The sequence below is a fragment of the Scyliorhinus canicula genome, chromosome 9 (genome assembly GCF_902713615.1).
Source record: "Scyliorhinus canicula chromosome 9, sScyCan1.1, whole genome shotgun sequence".
Lineage (NCBI taxonomy): Eukaryota > Metazoa > Chordata > Chondrichthyes > Carcharhiniformes > Scyliorhinidae > Scyliorhinus > Scyliorhinus canicula.
In genome coordinates, this window is record NC_052154.1 from 79,233,690 (window position 1) to 79,253,610 (window position 19,921).

General features: G+C 48.7%; 1 protein-coding gene and 1 long non-coding RNA gene across 3 annotated transcripts in view; one reads left to right on the forward strand and one right to left on the reverse strand.

Moving 5' to 3' along the window:
• The window catches only part of LOC119971459, a 67,826-nt gene extending 67,251 nt beyond the window's left edge, over positions 1–575 (forward strand). Inside the window, exon 3 of the long non-coding RNA XR_005461838.1 lies at positions 498–575. This is a non-coding gene — a long non-coding RNA (uncharacterized LOC119971459). The remainder of the gene's footprint in view (positions 1–497) is intronic.
• ccdc113 (coiled-coil domain containing 113) overlaps positions 1–19,921 on the reverse strand; it is a 47,225-nt gene extending 27,304 nt beyond the window's left edge. Inside the window, exons 1-3 of one of the 2 annotated variants that reach the window (XM_038807018.1) lie at positions 19,777–19,921; positions 1,482–1,605; positions 429–593 (exon numbers count right to left, since the gene is read on the reverse strand). In XM_038807018.1, the coding sequence (XP_038662946.1) occupies positions 429–593; positions 1,482–1,605; positions 19,777–19,886 (399 nt within the window). In that variant the 5' untranslated portion in view covers positions 19,887–19,921. Of the gene's footprint in view, positions 1–428; positions 594–1,481; positions 1,606–19,707; positions 19,728–19,776 lie in introns of those variants that run through there. The other variant, XM_038807019.1, reaches the window with a different exon arrangement.

Below are 19,921 nucleotides of genomic sequence, written 5' to 3' on the forward strand. Positions count from 1 at the left end.
AATTTTCTTACAAATTTTCTCTCTATATCTATCTCACTGGACAGTGGTCGATAAAATATACCTAGAAGTGTAATTATACCTCTATTATTTCTTAACTCTAACAAAATAAATTCTGTCTTTAACGCCTCCATGACATCCTCTATCTCCAAGACGCTCGTATTCTCTTTAATCCTTACTTGCGATTCAAAACATTTTTCTCCTATTTTGGAATTACATTCCATGATTCCATCAATTTTTTTATGTGCAAATCACAAACCAGCAGTTTAGATAGAATACTTTAGCAACGACAGACCTCTAATTTGGTTTTAGGTGCCATTTGAGAAGTATGAATATTTGAAATACAGTGCTAGCTGCCTACACAGTATCTAGTTGGAGTCAAGTCACTGATATGTGCAGACTGAACAACATGGCTTTGTGTTGTCACTTACCTGTAAAATCCGAATTGTGTGGTCTGATTCATGCTTCATCTTTGCTAATATCTCTTTTGTTTCCTCTAGTTCTCTATAAGCAATGTTGCATTTCTGCTCTGCTGTTAAAGTCAAAAGACGCTCTACTGCCGCAATGCGAGACCTGGATCGATGTCTTGACCGTCCCTACAAGATTTACCAAATACTTTAAGTTCTGAACCTTACATTTTATAATAAAACTTAATCATTGTTTTTTTTCTAAACTTTTCAAGCTTTTCCTCTGCCACATATCTTTGGTTGAGAAGGCTAAGTCAAATTTCCCAGGTTAATTCAGCCAGTGGGCTCAGACAGTATATGCGTTTCTTGGTGTAGCTCATCCTTGATGTTTCCTTTTTCCCATTGGGGGAAGCCCTTACTCAATATCTGCTCATTATTTCCTGCAGTTCTGACTGCTACTGTCAGGACTGTGAACTCAGCTTGGCTGAAATTGCAGACATGAAGCACTTACTGGTCCGAGAAAAATGTTGGCAGCTCAAACTCCACTTTTCAAATTCATTCAAATCACTGACACCAGATTTATGTGCTACCTATAAAGGTATGGCAAGCATACAGGGAGTGTAAATTTCCAAGTACATGTTGGTTATAAAGAACTGCTAGGCAAGCAAACCATTTTCCACATAGGTGCTGACAGTGAGCCAGGTTCTTCACAGCCATCATGCTATTAAATAGCTACCCTCCCCATCTGTTCTTCTCATACAAATGAAAAGCTGAAACTCTCTTCCCTGGCAAAATTAAGAATATTCTTAACATTATAAAAACAGTTGCAAAATATTACTAATCTTAGTTGCGCTCAACTTCAGATTTTACCTCACATTCCTTCATTATACCACTAACATTGGGCCTACATCCTATACAAGATGGACTGCCATGACAGGTGAATCACTTTGTAAAGCCAGAGCTACTTTTCATCAAACAGGTATGAAATTTTGCTATAGATATTTCAGGTTCCTTTCTCTCAGATTTTGAACATTAAAAACCAATGCAAAAGTATTAATACTGCTCTTTTGGTACTACCTGTGCCAACTGGGCAAGCTCTTGTGCTTGAGCTTGGGCTTGTAGGGCCAATTCTTTGGGCACCATGCGTTCATAGTACTTAGCAAGCATATCGGACTCTATCTGCAAGGCTTCATTGGAAATACTATGTTAAAGAGAAAAATAAATCACTGAAAGGCACAGATTATCAGAGGTTCATAAGATGGCTTACACAAGAAATTCTGAACTGCTCAAAGTATATCAAATGGAGTGCATAGTTAATTTGAGTCCGCCATGACATTACAGTCCCTCTTAAATATCACAATATTAGCAGACTTACTATATCATGATTTAATACGTCGCATAATCAATAATTTTATTAAATCTTAAGTTTTGTTTTCCTTTTTTTAATATAAATTTAATGTACCCAATTCATTTTTATTTCCAATTAAGGGGCAATTTAGTGTGGCCAATCCGCCTAACCTGCACATTTTTGGATTGTGGGGGCAAAACCCACGCAAACACGGGGAGAATGTGCAAACTCCACACAGACAGTGACCCAGGGCCGGGATCGAACCTGGGACCTCAGCGCCGTGAGGCTGCAGGGCTAACCCACTGTTGCCCCCATTAAATCTTAAGTTGATTGATCAGGATCAGCATCACTGGTTAACAACTGATTGCAAACAAACAGGAGCATCTATCCTTATGCTACTTCAATCAGTCAGTTAATCAAGTAGTGGATAACTAACACCTTCAAAGTCATCAGTGAGCTGATCCCTATCTAATTTTGCAATGTTAGCTTGATGTACTCAGCATGGGTGTGCTCGTGACCCATTGGACTGATGATGGGTGATTCCCAGGATGTGAAGAGAGGTCAAGTGTTCAAGCAAATTGATGGCAAATTTTAAAGAGAATGAGAGAAAATATTGGTAACAACTGCAAATGCTGCTAGTTAACCAATAATGATTTGCTGGCTGGGAGATGTAATCACAGCATAATAGTTTACATAGTCAGTTTTTATTGTAAATTTAAATATTAATATAGGCATTTAAAATGGAATAAGATGACAGGAGATGCACAAAGGCATAAGATTTCTTACCTATTGTCAATAGCATTGATCACGGTGAATCAGAGGATTTAGTGCTTTGTAACCATAGGCGTGTCTATGTTAGTGTTATGAATGTGGAACTTTATAAGACAGTTCTGTTTTTAATGTCTCCTTTAATTTAAGGTAAAACAGGATGTCCTGGTGAAATATACTAATCTCTGCCCATGTGATTTTGTTGTCATGGGGAGAGAGGCCCAGCCAAATACCTAAATAAAATCAAGTGCCAGTTTTCACACCTTAACACAAAAGAGGCATAGCTGGTCTTTCTGGACACAGACTCACCAACTCAGAGACCTGGAGAGGCAGACTGCAAAAAGCTGATCCTGTGCAAAGCAGAGGAAGACAGATTTCTGTTAGCCACAAGGATCTGGTTCGAAGAACGGAAATTGTGGAGATTTAAGCACCAAGGAGTCACTAGGGCCTTGTTGCTGGAAGGCGGTTCATAGATACTCAGAAGATTGAGTAAAATGACTTTCAAAAGACATTGGAAGATTCATCTTGTGGCAGGGAGAAGGAAGCCCACTGGAAAGCTGGGAGAAGTGTGTGATTTCACCTTCAAGGCCATCTATCTACTGAAAACTTACACAAGAAGTAGAATCCTGACAGTGCAGAAGGCCATTTGTCCCATCAAGTCTGCACCAACCCTTTGAATGTGCACTCGACCCATGTCCACCCCACCCCATCCCCATAACCGTGTATCCTAACCTGCACATCCCTGGACACTAAGAAGCAATTTAGCACAGCCAATCCACCTAACCTGCACATATTTGGCCGTTGGGAGGAAACCACGCAGACACAGGCAGAATGTACAAACTCCACACAGACAGTGACCCAAGGCCGGAATTGAAGCTGGGTCCCTAGTGCTGTGAGGCAGCAGTAACCACTGCACCACCATGTCGACCCAAGGAGAAAAGGAGGAGTAGACCACACAGCCCATTGTGATTGCTCCGCCATTCAGTACAATCATGGCTGAGTTTTGGTTGCAACTCCATTTTCCCACCCACTCCCCGCATCTCTTTTGCGATGTAACTTACAAATAGGAGTCCAGTATTTTTGATTGAGTTAATCAGTCAATAGTGGAGAAGGCCAGCAGACTGCTGGCATGCCAGTTGAGGTGGCAGGCGGCATCCCAGGAAATCATTCCGATACAGGAGAGGGGGGTGAGTTGGTTTTCGCCCCAGAGAAGGTGAATAGGATGTTTGTACAACTCAGAACCTCTGAGGACGATTCAGACATGGTTCATTTTTTGGAGGAGATGGAGTGTCCAAGGGTAGAGGAGAATGACCAGGAGGGATTGGAGGAGCCACTGGGGGCAGAGGAAGTCAGGAAGGCAATTGGGAATATGCAGATGGAAAGGCACCAGGGCCAGATGGGTTCCCGGTGGAGTTTTATTTAAAGTTCGCAGACATGTTAGTTCCACTGCTGGTGGAAGCATTTGAGGATGCAGTGGCTCAGGAAGTGCTCCCAGAAACGATGATCCAGCCTTCCATTTCACTCCTTTTGAAGAAGGACAGGAACCCAATGGAATGTGGGTCATACCGACCAATCTCGTTCTTGAACTTGGACGCAAATATTTTAGTGAAGGTGTTGCCGCTCAGATTGGAGCGGTGTCTGCTGCAGGTCATTGGAGAGGATCAGACGGGATTTGTGAAGGATAGGTGATAGTCTTCCAATGTACAGCATCTGTTGAATGTGGTATTATCTCAGGCAGAGGGGAGCGCTGGATGCAGAGAAGGCCTTTGAGAGGGTGGAGTGCAGGTATCTGTTCGCAGTGCTGGAGCGATTCGGGATAGGGCCGAAATTTGTGTTGTGGGTTAAGTTGTTGTACCAAGAGCCAAAGGATAGTGTCCGGACAAATAATGTAAGCTCAGGCTACTTCCGACTGCATAGGGGAATGAGGCAGGGATGCCCTATGTCCCTTCTCCTATTTGCGTTGACGATGGAGCCTTTGGCCTTGAAGAGGTTGTATAAATGGAGGGAGATTATGAGGGGGTTGGGAGGAGCTTAGCGTGTCACTGTATGCTGACGACCTGTTGTATGTCATAGATCCGGTCCCAACGATGGGGGACACAATGGGGATACTAAAGAAATTTTTCTCGGTATAAACTGAATCGGGACAAAAGCGAATGTTTTCCGGTCACTCCACCGGGGAGGAGAACTAATTTGGGTGTTGGCGGTTAGGCTGACAAATTCGCATTTCAGCCAATTGGGGGTAAAGGTGGTAAGGATTTGGGCGCAGATTTGGAAGCTAAATTTTACAAGCCTAGTGAGCAGGCTGAAGGCAGACCTACAGAGATGGGACAGTCTCCCACTGACATTAGCTGGGCGAGTGCAATCGGTGAAGATGAATATCTTGCCACGGCACTTGTTCCTGATTCAATGCCTGCTGGTGTTTCCACCAAAGGTGTTCTTTGTAGGGGTGGAAAGCATGATTTTGTCATTTATATCGGCATGGAAGGTGGTGAGCATCCGAAGAGTGGCCCAACAGAGGGACCGGCCTTCAGCGGGGTTGGGGCTGCTGAACCTGTGCAGCGAATGCAGAGAAGGTGTTGGGTTGGTGGGTGGGATCAAGAGTCAGTTTGGGTAAAGATGGAGGCCAGGTCGTGTGAAGGGATGGGATTGCGGGAACCGATGACTCCCCCACTGTCGCTTTCCCCAAGGAAGTTTCCAGGGCGCCCGGTAGCGGTAGCTACGCTAAATTATGGAGGCAATTACAGCAACACTTTAAAGGGGGGAGTAGGTTGAGGATGTATCATCAGGGACAACCATATTTTTGAACCGGCTAGGATAGACGCCAGGTTTAGGGGTTGGGAGAATAAGGGGGTAGCAGCAATGGGGAATTTGTTCCTGGAGGGGCGGTTTGCGAGTTTGTGGAGAAGTATGGGCTTGCGCAGTCTGAGGCGTTCAGGTATTTGCAAGTCCAGAATTTTGTGAGGAAGGTTTATTCAAATTTTTTGGATGCGCCACCAGTGTCCTTGGTATAGGGGCACTGTCGCTGGCCGGGTTGGAGGAGGGTATAACTTCAGATATTTATGGGAAGCTGCTGGCGAAGGACGGGTCATCACTGGAGGGGATTAAAGCAAAATGGGGGAGGAGTTAGGGGGTGAATTGGAGGAGGGGGTGTGGTGTGAGGCCTTTTGAAGGGTGAATGCCACGTAGACGTGTGTGAGCATAACCAAGGTTGGGGGGAGGAGTTTACAAGAGGAAGTGGAGGGGAGGAGTCGGGGGGGGTGGGGGTGTCTAAAATTCATGGGTGTCATTCACGGTACTCTTTCGGGGATTGGATGGCGTTGAATATTGGGGGGGGGGGGTGGACTATATATGTCAATGATGACCATAGGCGATTTCTGATTCCTTTTGCTTTTTTCCTCCTTGGGATGTTTCATTTTATTTGATGCTTATATTGTCAGGTGGGCCGTTGTTTGGGGGGTGGTGGGAGGATGGGATCGTTGTTGTTGATAAGGGGATTGACATTGTATTTGTTACTGTTTGTTGGTGGGGTGTAAATTCTGAAGAAAATGTGAAAATGGAGAATAAAAATATTTTTTAAAAAGAAGTGTGTGAGGCATGGGCTCATACAACTGAAGGTGGTGTGCATCGAGCACTCTTAACGAGGGCAAAGATGAGTCGGTGTTTGAGGGGGTAGAAGTTAAGTGTGAGCAGTGTGGGAGGGCCCAGCGAATCATGTACATAGGGGGCGGAATTCTCCGACCCCCCCGCAGGGTCGGGAAATCGCCCAGGGCCGGCGTAAATCCCGCCCCCGCCATGGCCGGAATTCTCCGCCAACCGGGAATCGGCGGGAGCGGGAATCGCCCCGCCGATCGGCGGATCTCCCGCGGCGATTCTCCGGCCCGCGATGGGCCGAAATCCCGCCGCTGTCAGGCCTCTCCCGCCGACGTGGTCTAAACCACCTCTGTGCCAGCGTGAGCAGGTGGCGGGAGCAGGCCCCCGGGGTCCTTGGGGGGGGGGGGGGGCGCGGGGCGATCGGACCCCGGGGGGGTGCCCCCACGGTGGCCTGGCCCACGATCGGGGCCCACCGATCGGCGGGCGGGCCTGTGCCGTGGGGGCACTCTTTTTCTTCCGCTCCCGCCACGACCTCCACCATGGCGGAGGCGGAAGAGACCCCCTCCACCGCGCATGTGCCGGTGCATGCACGGACTCATGCCGACCGGAGAAGGCCTTTCGGCCAGCCCCGATGCCGGGCGGCGTGGCGCCAAAGGCAGTCGGCGGAGCGGGAACCACACCGGCGCGGGCCTAGTGGTTGGCGTCACTCCACTACACCGGACCCCCCGCCCCACCGGGTAGGGGAGAATTTTGCCCATGTTCTGGGCATGTCCTAAGCTAGGGAACTTTTGGGGCACTTTGTTCAGCACCATGTCGGTGATCTTGGGCAGGGTACTGGAGCCAGGTCCCCTAGAGGCCATATTCAGGGTGTCAGAGCTGCCGGAGTTGCAGGCAGGAGTGGGGGGTGGGCAGATGTTTTAGCCTTTGCCTCGCTGATTGCTCGCAGGTGGGTTCTGCTGGAGCGGAACCACCCAGTGACTAAGTATGGCTGGGGGACCTCCTGGAATTTTTGTACTTGGAGAATGCTAAATACACGCTGAGAGGGTCAATTGGGAGGTTCTATATAAATTGGCAAACGTTTGTTCTGTATTTTACAGAGCTGGTCACTTTCAACTTTTGGGGGAGGGTTGTAGGGGGTTTGGGGTGCTGTTATTTTTTTGTGCTGTGTTTTTGTATTTGCACATATATTTTAAAATGTTCAAGACTTCCAGTGGCAGCATGTAGGTGGAGGCCGCACGTTGGGTGGCCCCTGCTAGAGCTTCTGGATTTTGGCCCTTTATACCCAGTTTTTGGGGGCAATTTTGGATGACTAGGTGTTGGAAAGTGTGAAGACGTTGTAGGATGTTGAGATTCCAGAAGAAGAATCAGGGGAAGAAGGGGGCGAGCGATGAGTTTGGTTCAGTCCAGCAGGAGGAAAGATGATGGGTGCAAGCTTGCCGAGTGGAGCCGCGCCCATGACGGTGAATAAGCTGGCCGAAGTGATGGCGGTGGAGTTTGAACAGCTGTTCTTGAAGCATTTTGATGTGCATCGGAAAGAGATGATGACCTCGCTCAAGAAGTGGTAGGTGAGACTCTTGTCCCGGTAAAGGAGGCTTTTGCTAAGACATTGATGGCAGTACGGGAGCAAGGAAAGGCGTTGAAGGGGTGGAGGGGGCATTGTCGGGGCACAGAGACTAGTTCACCTCGGTGGGTGAGGAGCTGCGGAGGGTAGTGAAGAGCAATAAAGGGCAGAGAGCTAAAGTGGAGGACCTGAAGAACAGGTCACAAAGGCAGAATCTAGGGATTGTGGGACTGCCTGAGGAAGGGGTGGAATGCCAGAGGCCGACGGAGTATTTTGTGGAGATGCTTCCTAAGTTGATGGGAGAGGAGGAGGACCTCTCTCTCTACAATTTGGACAGGGTCCACCGAGCACCCCAGCTGAAGCCAAAGACAAATCAAGAGGTGGGGTGGGAAGGTGTTGGTATATACCAGGATCTTGGGGCAGAGCTGGCGAGAAGGTAATAATAATATTCTTTTTTATTATATTGGCCTTTGGCCAGGCGAAGGTGGCATTATACAAGAGTAGTGTGAGGTTTGGAGTGGTCTATCCGGTGAAGCTGAGGGTGACGCACAACTCTAAGGACTTCTACTTTGAGACCTCGGAGGAGGTGAAGGCGTTTGTGAAAGCTGAAGGACTGGGACTGAAATGAGTTTGGACTTTGGTGGTAGAACTCTCTTCTTTTTTTTTCTTGGTTTTTGTTCTTAACTTGTGATTAAAGTTGTAGTTGAGAAGGGATGGTTTGGGAGTTGATAATGATCAGCAGGGATTTGATGTTTTCTTTGGATTATTGGGTGGGGGTTTTGGAAGGTTTGGGTATGGGGATTTGGTGTTGCTTTGGTTTTCTGTGTGGGGGGTGGGGGTCTGGCAGGGGCCACCTCGCTAGCAAATGCAAATTGGCTAGTGAATGGCAGCAAGGTGGGGGGAGGGGCCACGGTCATTGGCACCTGTATGGACAAGTTTCAATGGGCCTGGGAAGTGTGAAGGGTGGGGGGATGGGGTCGATGCTAAGGAAGACGTTCTTGAGAGTAAGTAATTGGGAGGTTTCTGGGAAGGGGGGTAGGGGGCTGACAGTGATTAGAGGTCGGACTGGGTCCCGCCTGCTGGGCGGGCCAGGAGTAGCACTTATGACTGATAGGAGGGGCTGGGAGGAAGGTGAGAGATCTCCGGTCAGCGTGGTGACTTTGAACATGCAAGGGCTTGGGGGACAGGTGAAGCGAGCAAACGTTTTCTCGTATTTGAAGAGCTTGAAAGCCGACGTGGTGCTGTTGCAAGAGGCCCATTTGAGGATGAAGTACCAGGTGAGACTTAGGAAGGGCTAGGTGAGTCAGGTGTTCCACTCGGGCTTTGACAGCAGGGCCAGGAGGGTGGTAATTCTGATGGGTAAGAGGATGACGTTTCAGATGGAGAAGGTGGTGGCAGACCAAGGGGGCAGGTAATAGTAACGGATGCATTGGAAGGGAGAATGGTGGTGTTGGTTAGCGTATCGGCACCAAATTGGGACGATGTAGGATTTAAGAAAATGATGTTGGCTGCCATTCAGGATTTGGTTACACACCAGTTAATACTGGGAAGGGACCTGACTAGTGTTGGATCCAAAGGCGGACAGTCCAAGCCACGTTCGCTGACTCCTTTTGGGGTGGGGTGGGGGGGGCCATGAAGGTGTTGGCCGTGTTTATGAAAGAGATGGGAGGAGTGGACCCCTGGAGGTTTTTGCACCTGCGGGATAGGGAATATTTGCTTTTTTCGCCAGTACATGTGTATTTGAGGATTGATTTTTTTGTGTGATGGGGAAGGCACTGTTAGCTAGGGTGAGGAAGGTAGAGTATTTTGCAATCGCTGTTTCAGACCATGTCCACCTCCACCCAGTGTGGAGCAATGTGATTGAGGATTACCTAGGGTTCAATTGGGATGAGGAGGTGTCACTATTGAAGGCAGTAGTGAGGGGCAAGGTCACCTTATTTAAGGCACAGGTGGACAGGGAGGCAAGGGAGGGGCGTCAGCAGTTGATAGAGGAAATTTTGGAGGTAGATGGAAAGCATGCGGAGGATCCGACGCCGGGTCCTCTGGCGAAGAAGAAGGAGCTACACATAGGCGAGGTTTGACCTTCTGTCCAAGGGCATGCTGAGGCGGGCGAGGGGAGTTGTGCATGAGTATGGGGAGAAGGCCAGCTGCTTGTTGGCAGGCCAGCTCCATCGGCAGGCGGCTACGAGAGAGATTGTTCGGGTCAGGCATGAGACAAGAGAGCTGGTGGTAGCAGCGGAGCAGGTGAACAAAATTTTGAAGAGTTCTGCAGGGATTTGTACAATTCAGATATGAGGGAGTTTTGGGGGTGATTGGAGGGCCCTGAAGAGGAGGAGAGAGCAAGATTGGAGGAGCCAGTGGGGGTGGAAGAAGTGCAGGCGACGATAGGGAGAATGTAGATGGTCAAGGATATGTTGGTGCCGCTGTTAGTGGAAATGTTTGAGGAGGCAATGGTCAGGGGTGCATGCGTCAGTCATCCATTTAATTGCTGCTTAAAAAAAACAAGGTCCGGTAGAGTATGGGTCGTACAGGCCCATATCTCTGATGAATGTGAATGCCAAGATATTGGCGAAGGTGCTGGCGTTCAGGTTGGAGGAGTGCCTTCGGCAGGTGATTGGGGAGGATCAGACGGGCAGGCAGTTGTCATCAAATGTGCGGCGGCTGTTGAATATTGTGCTTTCTCCGGCAGAAGGGAGGGACTTGGAGGTGCTGGTGGTGCTAGATGTGGAGAAAGCATTTGATCAAGTAGAGTGAAGCTACCTGTTTGCAGTGTTAGAGAGGTTTGTGGCATGGGTGAAATTGTTGTATAAGGATCCGATGGCGTGTGTGCGAACAAATGAAATGAATTCAGGGTACTTTTCGTTACACAGGGAACGAGGCAGGGTAAGGACGGAGCGGCAGCAGTTGATAGAGCAGATTTTGGAGGTAGATGGAAAGCACGCGGAGGATCCGATGCCGGGTCCTCTGGCGAGGAGGAGGGAGCTACATATAGGCAAAGTTTGACCACCCGGAACATCAGGAAACCTCCGACCCGGAAGGGACTAGCAGCGGCGTGATGCCAATCACAACGGCGTCACCGGTTACAGACGTGCGCACCGTCATTGATGCCGCGTGGTGTCGCAGCACAGCCCTAGGTGAAACCGACATGGCTTCACCCACCCATGCAGGCTGCATTGGCAGGATGGGGTCACTGTCTGTGCAGAGTCTGCACGTTCTCCCCGTGTCTGCGTGGGTTTCCTCTGGATGCTCTGGTTTCCTCTCACAGTCCAAAGACGTGCAGGTTAGGTGGATTGGCCATGGTAAATTTTCCTTAGTGGCCAAAAAAAAAAGGTTAGGAGGGGTTATTGGGTTATGGGGATAGGGTGGAATTGAGGGCTTAAGAGGGTCGGTGCAGACTCGATGGGCCGAATGGCCTCCTTCTGCACTGTGTGTTCTATGTTCTGTGGGTATCTGTTTCTGGAGCCCTCGTTTAACCATCTGCATGGCCCTCTCTGCCAAATCATTCGAATCATGAAGGTACTGGGCGGTGCGGGCATGGCGAATCCCATTGCTCTTCACAAAAGCAGCAAATTCCTCACCTGGTTATTGGTCACGCATACCTCCGGGATTCCGTGGGTGGAAAGGGAAATGCACAATTGCTTGACGGTCACCTGGGAGGCGATCAACGCCATCTTGTGGACCTTCAACAATTTTGTGTGACCGTCACCACACCTTGGAAAGCACAGGGTTGGTTTGCGTCCAGTTACGAGCACACAAGGCAGTGATGGACAAAGAGTCTATGAAATTTAGGTCAGCAATCATTTTCTCCACCATAGAAGGATTCACGGATTCGACATGCAGGGGAGGATGGCTCAATGCATTAGCATGCACAATCTGGGTCCCTGGGCGGTGCTTGAGAAAGTATTTGTCGGCAGTCAATAACAGCCCAGCGCTGAATTCTTGCAGATGCTATGGGTGGGACTGCTTTGTCCTCATGGAAAAGGCCTCGCAATGGCTTGAGGTTGGTGATGATTAAAAAATGGCAGCCATTAGATGTATTGGTGAAATTTTCTTTTTCTTGATTTAGGCATACTTTCTTACAGCCGTAGCCAGCGTTCGGGAGACAAAAGCGATCGGACAGTCGCGGCTGTCATCCATTTGATGGGGCAAAACTGCTCCAATACCATATAGAGTAGCATCATACGTGATATACAAGACTGTGTCAACACCCCTGAGGAAGATAACCGCCATTCCACCTTGTTAAGCGCCATATCCTGGGCCTTGTCCCAATCCCACGGCTGGTGTTTTTCAGAAGCAAATGGAGGAGGGCAAGGACGATAGCCAGATTCAGAATGAAGCGCCCATAAAATTCTCTAATCCAAGGAAACAGTGAAGTTCCATGGTGGCTCATCCGCACCCTTGTGAGGTGCGGCCTCTACACCACCTTCAACTGTATCAGCCCCAGCCTCGCGCACGAGATTGAGGCATTCACCCTCTGGAGCATCGCACACCATCGCTCGTCCTCCATAACGTCCCCCAACTCTTCCTCCCACTTAGCTTCAATCCCCTCCAATGATACTTTGTCCTTGCCCAGAATCTTCTCATAAATTGCTGACACCGCCCCCTTCTCCATTCCCCCTGTCGTTAATACCTCTTCCAACAATGTGGAAGTCGGCGCTATCGGGAAGCTCTGAACCTCCATCCTGGCAAAATCCAGGATTGGCAGATATTTAAATACTTCCCCAGTCCATATTTCTCCCCCAACTCCTCCAGCCTCGCAAAACAACCTCCCAGAATCATGTCCTTTAATACCCTAACTTCCCTCTCCTTCCATCTCTGAAACCTCCCATCCCACTTCCTTCACTGAAACTTATTGTTCCCCCTAATCAGCATCTCTCTTGACTCCGCCCACAACTTAGTGCTGCCTCAACTGACTCCAAATCTTCAGCAGACTCCCAGAATATTTACCCGGGGCCATCGGGAGTGATGCTGTTGCCAACGCCCTCAGCCCCGACCCCCTGTACAAACCCCATTCTAACCCACTGGGACTCTTCCCCCCCCCCCCCACAAACTCCTCAACTTTTCAGCATTCGCTCTCTACTAAAAATACAATAAATCTGGCAGGCCCAACCCCCCTGCCTGCCACTCTCTCAGCAGAAGTACCGTCCTCATCCTAACCACCTTCCCCCCAATTAAACGAGGTATTCAACTTCTCCACCTCCTTGAAAAACACCTTCGGTAAAAAGATCGGCAGGCACCGAAATATAAACAAAATCCGCGGTAACACATTCATTTCAATCGCCTGCACCCGACCTGCCAGTGACAAAGGAAGACCATCCCACCTTGCCAAGTCTGCCTTCACACTCCCTCGCAACGTAGTAAGATTGTACCTACGGAACACCCCCTCGTCCAGCGCCACCTGCATCCCCAGATATCTAAAGTGGATAACCGCCCTACAAAATGGCAGTTCCCCACCCCTGCCCCCGACACCACAAAGTATTCACTTTCGTCTAAATTGAACTTATAACCTGAAAAGTACCCAAACGTTCGGAGTGCTCGGCTCTGACACATACAATAATAAATTATCCGCATACAAAGACACGCTATATTCCACCCCCCTGCACTCTTCCCTTCCACACCCTCAAACTCCTCAGCGCAATGGCCAAAGGCTAGTGCAACTTGTTTTGTTACCTGTAGAGATGGTAACTCAGTTACAGTAGACACTCTGGAAAGAAGGCTAGAAGTCGTCCAGAAGTTTGATGGTAGGTTATTGAGCAACACAACTTAAATAACTGCGTGAGCTCTTACTTAAAGGACTGAACTTGTAAATGAGGTTACAACTTTTCTATGCTCAGCAACTAGGCCTGACCACACTAGCAGCCCTGAGCTAAATTTCCGTTCCTGTTCACCTCACAGTCACATCAGCCAAAGTGAGGGGGAGGGCCGTCGGTCTCACTTTTATACATGCCCGTGCTGCCCCCTGGTGGTCTTTCCATTACCCATCAGCCCCTTCTGTACACACTCAAGTAAGGATCACTACATCCCTCTTTTTCACTTTTTTTTTCATAGTTGCAGAGCTGTAACTAAAAATAAAATTCAAACACAGTTAGTTTCATGCACAAAAACAGAGCAGAGCAATGATTGTATCAGTCCATGTTCACAAGTTCAGGCGGTTGGGTGCACGTCTGATCCGGGTAGACCTCCTGAGTGGGCATGGAGACCCAGAGTCTTCTATGTCCATTCAGGCACCCACTGCTGGAATCCCAGGATGTCGCATGATAGAGTCCTGCAGATCTAATGTTGGAAATGCAGGTTGACGAGGTGGAACCTTCAGCAGGTCTCGCCGATTGCGTCGAAACAGTATTCCATCATCAGACTGCACAACGTAAGATCGTGGCGATACTTGGCGGAGAACCATTGCCATGTTAGACCAACCCCCAGCCGGGTGTCGCAACCTCACCGTGTTGTTGATTGCCAACGGATGCAGCACTTTTGCCTGCCGGTCATAGTGCTGCTTTTGTACCTGACGTTGGTGACGCATCTTGTCCAGGACTGGCGAGTGATCGGGATTGGTGAAGTGTAATGCTGGTAGCGTTGTCCGCACATCTCGATTGAAGAGCATTTGAGCCGGTGACAGCCCAGAGCTCAAATGCGACGAACGGTATGACAATAGGGCCAAGTGTATGTCGGACTTTGAGTCAGCAGCCTTGCTGATTAGTTGCTTAATAATGTGGACACCTTTCTCCACCCTGCCATTCGATTGAGGAAAGTGTGGACTCGACGTCACAATGCTTGAAGTTGTACTGTTTTGGCGAATTCCAGCCACTCCCAGCTGGCAAAGCAAGGACCATTGTCGGACATGACCGTCTGTGGAGAAGGTTTCTTTGCAGGCTCTGATAACTGACGCCGATGTGAGATCCGGGAGTTTCAGTACTTCCGGAAAGTTGGAGTAATAATCGATGAGAAGAACATAGTTTCGAACCATGGAGTGAAACAAGTCTATGCCAACTTTGTCCCACGGTGATGTAGCCATCTCATGCTGCTGCAGTGGCTCCTTGCATTATGCCGGTCGATGTTTGTGACACGTGTCACATGTGAGCACCATGTTCGTTATGTCCTCGTTTATCCCAGGCCAATACACTGATTGCCGTGCTCTCCTTTTGCACTTTTCAGCACCAAGGCGCACCTCGTGAATCCTGCGGAGTATGTCCGCCCGGAGCGCCAGTGGAATGACGATTCTGTCATTCCGCAGTATGATGCCATCCACCATGGACAGTTCAGTTTGGACGTTTTGGAATTGTGGGCACCGCCCTTTTGGCCAGCCATGCTGAAGGTTGTGCATGACTTGAAGCAGGATGGCATCTTCCCGTGTCGCCTGTCGAATTTGCTGCAGCCTCTCGTCCGTTGCCGGGAGTGTCTCCCTGCACCACTCCCTGTGCATGAGCTCCCACATCATTAATGGAAGCTGGTGGCGGATTGTCAGCGTCAATGGCTCGGGATATGGTGTCAGCTATTATTAGGTCCTTACCAGGGGTGTAGACCAGCGTGAAGTCGTACCTCCGCAACTTCATCATCATGCGTTGCAGGCGCGGCGTCATGTCATTGAGACCTTTGTTGATGATGTTAACCAGTGGCCTATGATCAGTCTCCATGAAAAATGTGGGGAGACCATACACATAGTGGTGAAATTTGGTCACGCCTGTGATCAATCTCAGGCACTCCTTCTCTATCTGTACATACCTGCACTCTGTGGCGGTCATCACTCGAGAAGCGTAAGAATGACCCAGTCGGACTGGTCATTCTGTTGAAGTAGCACCGCACCAATTCCATGTTGACTGGCGTCGGTGGAGATCTTTGTGGGTTTTGCCGGGTCAAAGAATGCCAGCGTTGGAGCTGCCATCAATTGGTGTCTCAGATCGTCCCATTCATCTTGGTGAAGTTGGGTCCAGTCAAACTCCGTGTCCTTCCTTATCATTTGCCTTAACGCCGTCGTTCGATATGAACGTCCCTAGGAAGTTGATGAATCCTAGGAATCTGAGCATCGCTTTCTTGTCACGTGGTCGCTGCATGCTCTGAATTGCTGCGATCTTCTCAGTGTCCGGCTTCACCCCGTGCTCTGATATTGTGTCACCCATGAAGGTCAGAGAGGAACGTGCAAAGGTGCACTTGGCTTGGTTGAGCTTCAGCCCAAATTAGTGGATTCTTTGGAAGACTTGTTTTAACCTAGCAATGTGGTCTTCCTCTGTCGTTGACCATATTATGATGTCATCAACATATACACGGGCGCCTTCAATGCCTTCTGTCATCTGCTCCATTATTCGGTGAAATATTTTGGATGCAGATATAATCCCGAAGGGCATCCGATTATAACAATAACGTCCAAATGGCATGTTGATGGTACACAGCAGTCGGCTGGAATCATCGAGCTGCATTTGCCAGAAGCCTTGTGAGGCATCAAGTTTGGTGAATATGCAAGCTTGTGCCATTTTGCTCGTTATCTCCTCTCGCTTGGGGATAGGGTAGTGTTCCCTGCAAATATTTTTCTTCAAATCCTTGGGATCTAAACAGATTCTGAGTTCACCAGACAGCTTCTTGACACACACCAATGAGCTGACCTAGTCAGTTGGCTGTGTGACTTGTGATATGATGCCTTGAGATTGGAGGCGTTGGAGTTCTGCTTTTAGCTTGTCCTGCAACGGAGCTGGAACCCTCCTTGGTGCATGAATGACCGGTATTTCATCCTCTTTGAGCAGGATTCTGTATTTGTAAGGTAACGTACCCATGCCAGGAAAGACGTCGGGATAGTCACTGAGAAGCAGCTGTATGAATCGGCAAGTCGTGATGAGTCAGCCGTGTACATGAAAATCCTTTGTATCAGCCGCAAATCCTTGCAGGCTTGAGCACCTAATAGTGAAGTTCTTTGTCGTCCACAATCTCAAAACGTAGTCCTTTTGTGACTGTCTTGTTGACTACTTGTAGGTGGCATGATCCCCTCGAGGTGATGTGGTTCCCATTGTAGTCTGTTAACTTGCATGCAGCAGGTAGCATCTTGTGTGTCCCTAGGATGGATGCGAGATCTTTGCTTGTCATCAAGTTTGCGAATGCTCCTGTTTCCAGCTTGAACGTAATTGGGGAGTTGTTCACTTGCACCGTGGCACTCCATTTGCTTGTGGATTCAACGGTATGCACGTATCGAGGCTGTGTGGTCAGCTCATGTGGTTCCGCTGTGGAGTTTATGATTCCAACACCGTACGTGTTCTCCCAGGAGTGGAACTCTTCGTGGTTGGAAAAATTTTCTTCGGGTGTCCGAGTGTCCATTGCATCTACTGTGCGTACCTTAAAGTTTCCATGCCTTTGCATTGGAGAGTAGTATTTGGCTGTAGACTGACACTGGGAGGCAAAATGATTCACCTTAGAGCATTTTAGACACCTTTTCCCTTGTGCAGGACATTTCCCTTTTAAATGGGCGGTGCCACAGCGGTAGCACGTCATGACGTCCATGTTGTCACGCGCTGGCAGCGTTCGCGCATGTGCAGCGCGCTCAGACTGGGGCCGGTATTGTGCGTACTGCGCATGCGTGTACCGGGTCCTTCCGGGATCGCGTCTGTCCTGATTGCGCGCATGCGCAGACGTGCCATTATGGGCGCCAGCCACCGGAAAAGAAGGCCTCTGAGGAGTGGCCACCATTCTTACGTCTGCCTCATGGTGGATCTTCTCCATGTTTTTTTTTCAAGAAACTCCAGGTACTGCTGCTTTTTCTGCTCTTGCTGTAAGCATTTTGCTATTATGGTTTTTAGTGTTAAATCATTTTGCTGCATTAATGATTCCCTTAAATTTTTGGCGGAAAGACCATAGATTAATTGATCCCTGATGATGGAGTCTGTTACATCAGCATAGCGGAGATCTGTGACAAAATTGGAGATAGTCTCCCCTTTTTTCTGGAATCTGTTACGCAGGTTAAATCGTTCCATGATTTCATTTGATTGTGATTTACAGTGGTCATCAAATTTTGCCACTATCACTTGATATTTAGTTTTATCTTCAGTATCACCATACGTGAGTTATAAATGTCTACCGCCTGCCGGCTTGCCGTTGAGAGTAATAGTCCAATCTTTCTCTCGTCGGTGGCTGCATTTAGGTCCATAGATGCCATGTATATGTGAAGCTGCTGTTTCTACATTTTCCAGTTACTATTTAAATTACCGGTAGTTTTCAGCACCTCTGGAAGTAGCGTGTGATCCATCGCTTCAGTAGGTTGTTTGGAATCAAAATGCTGTGAAGTCTTCCACAGTCGAGCGGCCGGCCAGTTGCTTTTGCTGGTTGCTTTGGTTCTTTCTGGTCTCTAACCTAATCTATCTAGTGCTGTTCAAATAAAGCCACTCCTGTACCATGTTTTGTTACCCGTAGAGATGGTAACTCAGTTACAGTAGACGCTCTGGAAAGAAGGTTAGAGGTTGTCCAGAAGTTTGATGGTAGGTTTATTGAGCAACACAACTTAAATAACCGCGTGAGCTCTTACTTAAAGAACTGCACTTGTAAATGAGGTTACAACTTTTCTATGCTCAGCAACTAGGCCTGACCACACTAGCAGCCCTGAGCTAAATTTCCGTTCCGTTCCTCGGCGTCACTTTTATACATGCCCGTGCTGCCCCCTGGTGGTCTTTCCATTACCCATCAGCCCCTTCTGTACACACTCAAGTAAGGATCACTACACAAATAACAGAGGGGACATAGGACATCCCTGCCTGGTCCGCCGATGCAGAGCAAAATAGCCCAAACTCAAACTGTTTGTGCGGACACTCGCCCTCGGCTCCCTATACAATAGCCACACTCACTCCACAAATCACGGCCCAATCCCCAACCACTCTACCTGATCAAATGCTTTTTCTGCGTCCAGCGCAACAACCACCTCTGTCTCCCTCCCCTCCGCCGGCGTCACAACCACATTTAACACCCTCCCAATATTCGAGAATAGCTGCCTCCCTCTCATAAACCCCGTCTGGTTCTCCCCTATCACCTTTGGGAGGCACCCCTCCAACCTAACCGCCAGCACCTTCGCCAATATCTCGCATCCACATTCAATAGCGATATAGGCCTGTATAACCTTCACTCTATTGAATCCTTATCCTTTTTTAGCAGCAAGGAGATCGAGGGCCAAGAGCCCTTTAATGATATCCAAACAAGGCTGGAATCCCTCCGGGAATTTGCTTAGTACTGTACATAAACCACAGTAACCTCATTGAAGCCTACTTGTGACAATAAGTGATTATTATTATTACTAGAGCCCACTTGGAGGATATGCTGCCAATCCAACTGCAGTTGGCGTGCCAGTCATAGCCCAACAGGCTAGGGCTGGTTCCTTGCACAACAATGAGAAGATGGCGCACCCATAGAACCATACAATCCCTACAGTGCAGAAGGAGGCCTATAGCCCATCGAGTCTGCGCCACCCTTCGAAAGAGCAGCTTACCGAAGCCCAAACCCCACTCTAACCCTGTATCCCTACCCTATCTTTGGACACGCAGAGTAATTTCCCCAGGCCAAAGTACCCAAACCTGCACATCTTTGGAATGTGGGAGGAAACCGGAGCACCCAGAGGAAATCCACGCAGTCACCCGAGGTCAGAATCAAACCCGGGTCCTTGGCCCTGTGAGGCAGCAGTGCCATTCCAAATCTCCAGAGTGAAGGTGGACTCCACAATATCATAGAATTTACAGTGCAAATTTACAGTCCCCACTGGAAAGACCAACCCATCTAAGCCCACACACTAGGTGCCGGAAATTACACTGAGGTCCTTGAAAGAAAGAGGTTATTCAAATCATTATTCCAGTGTCAAAAAATAGAAAACACTGCCCAAAAGTGAATAGCAATGGTGAAAGCAATAGCAATAGCAATGATGCCAGTGGCATTTGGCGCCACTACAGCGCGGACCCCACACTCGCTCAGCATCAACAACCGTATTATTCGTCAACGTTATCAGTTTGGAATTACGAAAGCATGAAAAGCACTGCGAATTCTGGAATTAAAACCAGATAAACGCTGCAAACGCTACCCACGGTCGCCGCCGGCCTCATTCTGCTTTGTTTAGATTTAGTTTGTATTTAGATGTTCTAGGCGCTCGATACCTAATACCATCCAGCAATTTCTGGAGCTTTGTATTGGTCAGTTCATTAATCCGTTCGTTCAGGTGGGCATCTACGCTCAAATTGCTGTCTATCTCTAACAGCTCCGACATCTTGACCGGCCGTCTTCCACCTCGCGGCGCTGCGA